The sequence below is a fragment of the Lupinus angustifolius genome, chromosome LG11 (genome assembly GCF_001865875.1).
Source record: "Lupinus angustifolius cultivar Tanjil chromosome LG11, LupAngTanjil_v1.0, whole genome shotgun sequence".
NCBI lineage: Eukaryota > Viridiplantae > Streptophyta > Magnoliopsida > Fabales > Fabaceae > Lupinus > Lupinus angustifolius.
The window spans coordinates 4288561-4293983 of NC_032019.1; the positions used below are offsets into that span (position 1 = coordinate 4288561).

The window sequence follows — 5423 nt, forward strand, 5'->3', positions numbered from 1 at the left end:
TATATATATATATATATCTTCACACTATCCGACATTCAAATTACAAAAAAAAAACTTATAACATTAGATTCTTCTTAAATTTTATGTGAAAGTAACTTTATAGTTAAAAGCTATTTATGCACCATTTCAATTATTAATTATATTTAATATGTATATATAATGTAATTTTACATATTTGTGTGAATATTAAGCATGTTTTGAAAAGTGCAGCTAAAGCAGGACCATTTTCTATTTTATCTGCTGACGTCATTTGGTTAGAAACAGGTCAGAAATAAAATTGGTCCTAAATCATTGACTATTAGTTAGTAGTTCTGTTCTTTATCCATTGCGGCAATTCATTTTCACTGTCTCTTCTTCATCACCACCTACTTATTACAACGTATCACGTAATTCTCTCTCTCTCTCTCTCTCTCTTCAATTAAATAAAGAACATATATATGTATTTGGAACTAAGGCTTGATTGATTATTATTATATCATTGTTTTGATGTTTTTTTTATAATAACAAGTGTGGTTTTTTAGTTTGCATAGATTGTAATCGTTGCTGGTTCTTGCAGTTTGATTCTTCCAAATGAGATTCCCTTTTGTTGGATTCATCACAATACTTGTCCTTGTTGTTTTTGCATCTCAATCCTGGTAAGAAGTGGCTGCAAAGCAATGCTAGAGTTTCAAAGTTCCTTAATTTGAATTTGGTAATTAGTTTTCCACCAACTGAACTTTATAAATATGGCATTTGAATTTGCTTAAAATGTGCATGGAAAATAACACTTTGTACTGGTCTAGTTATAAACATAAGATCCTATATTGAATATCTTTTGTTTCCATAAGTATAAGTTCACTAGTTTTGGGTTTTAGCAACTGAATGAGGGGAGGGGGAATGAGATAACCCAGTAGTTTTTTGTTTTCTTGGCTAGTATGAATTTATAATTCTGTTTGATGCTTGATGTGCTGTTTCTTTAATCATGCCCATGTCTTGTATGGATGGGGATCTTCTCCAGTACTGTATTGGATGGAAATTGCGACGCGTAGCGAGAAAAAAGTTTTAACGATCATAATTTTAAGTTTTTTTAATATAAAAAATGTTCCTCTTTTCCTCATATTCTAGTACCGGAGAGGAGCTAGAGTCGTCTTGGATGATTAGCTGATAATTTTCAGAAATTTAAATAGTAAATGATTTCAGAAAAAGAGGTATCGTACAAGCATCACGTTAGTAAAACTAGAGGTGGAATTATTAGTTAGCTGATCATGATGACAGGTGTATTTGTATCAAATTATCATTGTTGTATATATTCATTGCACAAGATAACTCTTTCTAGATAAGAGTATGTGTATGTACAATTTCAAATTGATGTATTTAAAAGTGCACCAATAAATAAATAAATTCCACTGTGATTATCGTTTCCTCACTTGCAGCTCTTCCACCCATGGAAATATAGAGAAGGAGAAAACTTTAGCAATTATAAAACCAGATGGATTGCTTGGTAACTATACTGATGATATCAAGAGAACAATTTTAGAGTATGGTTTCCGCATTTTTAAGGAAAAGACTGTTCAGTTTGATGAGGCTACTTTGAAAAGATTTTATGCAGAGCACTCTTCAAAGAGCTTCTTTTCTAGCCTTACAAAATACATGACAAGGTATCCATCCAATGATTGTCTTGAACTCTTGATGCAGCTGAAATGTCAATCTCATAATGTTTGGTGGCTTGTCTAATTGCTAGAGCTAACTAGACCATCTTTTACTAATTTACTAGTTTTATTTGCTCCTTGCTGATGAAATTACTTCTATTTTTGTGCTCAGTTATATTTACCTCATTAATTTTTCATTATCGCTTTATTCATTCATTGCCTATAGTTGGTTAAGATTAAGGCCAATTTCAATTGAGTTTAATAATTATAAGTCTGGTTTTAGTTTATACATGTCAGTGGAAATGAAGTTACTGAATACATGATTATTGAAACTAAGGGGAAATGATTCTATGCAGTAGAGGATACATGTGTCATTGGAAATTGCATTTCCCTTGGTTTTTTGAAGCACTTACCTCTCCATTAATGGAAAGGATCCTAACTCACTATATAAATACCAATGGGAGAACAAAATCCTAGAGGTAGGGAGCATTGTAACTTTTCTTTTTCAATTCCTTTATTTTTAAGTTTTCACTCTTCGTTTTAATTTCCTTTGTATTTTCTCCTTTTAAGTCACTATAGAAGAAACTTTCTTTAATCATGCCTAATTCATATTGGTATCCCATGAGGGTTTTTTACATTTGAGTTTGACTATCTAGCTTAGGAAACTTTTGCTTCTCCAGTCTCCACTGTAGCTATTAATGGTTCATTGATGTGATTTCTATGTACCATTCATTTTAATCATATTCGATATTGGTTTTCCTCTCTGCATGCTTTCTAGTCTTTTATTATCCTGAATCTTCCCGTTCTGCTTCTCCGTAAACATTATCAGTGGACCGGTGTTAGTTATGGTTTTGGAAAAGGATAATGCAATTGCTGATTGGCGTGCTTTAATGGGCCCTACTGATTCAAGCAAGGCTAAGATTACTCATCCTCACAGGTCATACATGTTACTAAATTACACTTCAGAATTTGTTTAGGAACTTTATTACTTTTGTTCAATGCCTGTAGATTCGAGTCCCTAGACTTTGTGTCATGTTGAATGAAGGACCATGCTTATGAATTTGACATCATGAAATCTATAAACTTGCTCTCTGTAGTGAACTAGTCTACTATTTTTGTACAGCGTCAGAGCAATGTGCGGTTTAGATACCCAAAAGAATTGTGTTCATGGTTCTGACTCAACAAAATCTGCAGAAAGAGAGATATCATTTTTCTTCAGAGAGCTCTCTGCAGGTCAGTATGGGTAAAATATTAATGTCTCTAGTCATTAACATGTGCTACAAACACTAATAGAAAGATTGGAAGATCCTTGTCTTTTTCAAAAGAAAATAGCATATGAACACAATCATGTTATGGTATCAACTTACTAGTATAAGCATTATTTTTATATCTTAAGTAAGACAAATTCTGTGCCAATTATCATACCTCTTATTTATTCCCTCAAAATGCAAGTTAGTTACAAGAAAGCTCTCTACTTACTTTTGCCTCTCCAATTCTTTTTGGCAGATATAATTACAGAACATGATGAACTGTAGCTGGTAAAAGTTTGATGCAGAAACCTGCTTTTATTTTTTGTTTTTGGGAGGCTCTCTACTCTTATATACATTCATATACAGGATTACTTCAATGCCTATCACCACTTCTCCATTTTTTGCTATCCTAAACTACTTTTTTTCCAGACTTGGGAGTTTTATGATGCTAATTTGTCATATAATTAATCTTATACTCATTGGAGAACATGATTTCAGTAGGAACATGATGTATGGGACATAATTTGACTGGTGCACTACATAGTACATAATATGAATTTTGATCTTACACATTCACACTTTGTTTCCTTCTCTATGGCAAATTTATTTTAGTCATTTGGAGAAAAAGATTATTGCATTGGAAACCAACTTTGAAGATTTTGGTCCACAGTCTTTCTTTTAAGCAGATTTATTGAAAATTTATCATCTAGGACTCGATAATGATATTAAATATATGCAGCTGCCCTAAATTATAGCTAAAGCATGAGACAATAGTAACTCGTATAAGGGGACGGTGAAGAGGGAGGACTTACGGATTGGAGTGCAGGAGGTTGTGGGTTCGAGTCCCACCATCAACAAAAATGGAAGCTATAAGGTGGTTTGATTGTTAGAGTGAATGAGGTTGAAGGTGAATCCACAACAAAATACTAACAACTAATATACTAACAATTGCTGATAAACATTAGGGTATGGTTTTGAAGAATGAAGATCACTTATCTCACTTTTTATGTCCTAATTATCATTCAACCCAATTAAAAGTTGTCATCTACTTAAAAAGAAAAATCATAAAAACAGAAGAAAAAATTATATTATTTGGTTGATTTGATTGTCTTGGAACATAATGAAATAAATTTTTTGGGACGAAAGATCTTTCTCCCGCTTTAAAACTCTCTCACCCATTATTTGTCATAAAAAATAAACTCGCGAATGGATCCTTCGAGTCACATTACTATTCAATTTCACATTTAGATTCAGATTACTTTCTTATCGATGTGGCCCTATTCAATTTCTCAGTGCAATTTTATACCTGAGATCTGAATAATTCCCCTACTATTTTTTTGTGTGTTCAGAATTCAGATGATAATACTGTTTGCTTATCATTTTGACATCTGGATATTGATTTTAAGCTTGAATTGCAAACAGGATTTTTGCACAATGTTGAATATTGATATGGAGGCCTAAGTCAATATTTGTGCTAATGTTTAGCTGTTTAAGAAGGTCAAATACTAGCAATGAGTATATGTTTTAATTTGATTAAGAGAATCCATGGTAAAAAAAATTTAAATTCATAACTAAATAAAAATATTCTTATTCCAATTTTATCATTGAAGAAGAATTGATTCTGTGCTTATTTTGTAATCGTGAACAAAATAAACACGGTTCTTATATTTGAACAGCATTAAAATATGAATAAATAATTGATAGAAGAAAGAGAATAAAAGAATATTAAATAAGGTGAAGAATGAATATTAAATAAGCACATTCCTTTATTCATTGTTGGTCTAGCATTTTATTGAATGGATTGTGGAAACTTGGTAATTAGGATGAAACGGAACATTTTTAAACAATAATATTTTTAAAGTACAAAATGTTTATGTATTGTGATAAGTTTCACACAATCAAATTCTCAATTTTCTCCTTGTTCAATCTATTTAAATTTTCTCACAATTAAGTTTTGAATTTTTTCTCATTTGCTAATGTATCCTAATCAATAAGATTTAGATGCCATTAGTAAATTTTTACAACATGTCTGAAGTACTCAAATCAACCCAAACATTTCCAACCAAATTTAAGTATGTTTATTAATTTTTAATTAATTATGTATTTGATATATTTTAATGTGAAATATAAATGTAAGGTAAGTTTGTGGGGTCCATTTAAGAATGGAAATAGAGTTATAATATTGGATATGATTTTGGCTTGAGTTGCTTAAATTATTGGAATGTGTAAATAAATATAAAATAATAAATGAGACCTATTTAAGAACGAAAAATGGGTTGCACCATTGTGGATGTTGTTTGTAAGGTCTTTGTTATAAATAATTTTATTACATTAATGAACAATAATGAAGCCCGAGTCCTGTGTAGTTTGATATCTTTTGTTTTATAGAGACACTCATAAAGACACGTTCTTGCATCAATTCATACTTTGATATCTTTGTTTTATTCATATGCCCTCGAAACCAAAACAAATCCATCTGATCTCTACCTATATGTAATATGAGTAATTTCACTTTTTATAATCTTATCATTGTTTCCAAAATAAA

The 5423-nt window shown here is 30.9% G+C and overlaps 1 protein-coding gene across 3 annotated transcripts; it reads left to right on the forward strand.

The window, feature by feature from the left end:
• LOC109361071 (probable nucleoside diphosphate kinase 5) lies at positions 260-3560 on the forward strand. 3 transcript variants are annotated; one of them, XM_019606374.1, is made up of 6 exons: positions 260-386; positions 557-635; positions 1407-1637; positions 2458-2565; positions 2752-2861; positions 3135-3560. In XM_019606374.1, the coding sequence occupies exons 2-6, from the start codon at positions 571-573 to the stop codon at positions 3161-3163; spliced, it is 543 nt and encodes a 180-aa protein (XP_019461919.1). In that variant the 5' UTR covers positions 260-386; positions 557-570; the 3' UTR covers positions 3164-3560. The 3 variants fall into 3 exon arrangements, with proteins under 3 accessions (XP_019461919.1, XP_019461922.1, XP_019461921.1); XM_019606377.1 differs by having other exon boundaries at positions 1413-1637; XM_019606376.1 differs by having other exon boundaries at positions 271-386; positions 531-635.

Coding starts and splice junctions, on each gene's coding strand:
- LOC109361071 (XM_019606374.1), top strand. CDS start 571: ATGAGATTCCCTTTTGTTGGATTCATCACAATACTTGTCCTTGTTGTT. Junction 1,638..2,457: donor CTTACAAAATACATGACAAG/GTATCCATCCAA, acceptor AAACATTATCAG/TGGACCGGTGTTAGTTATGG. Junction 2,862..3,134: donor CTTCAGAGAGCTCTCTGCAG/GTCAGTATGGGT, acceptor TCTTTTTGGCAG/ATATAATTACAGAACATGAT.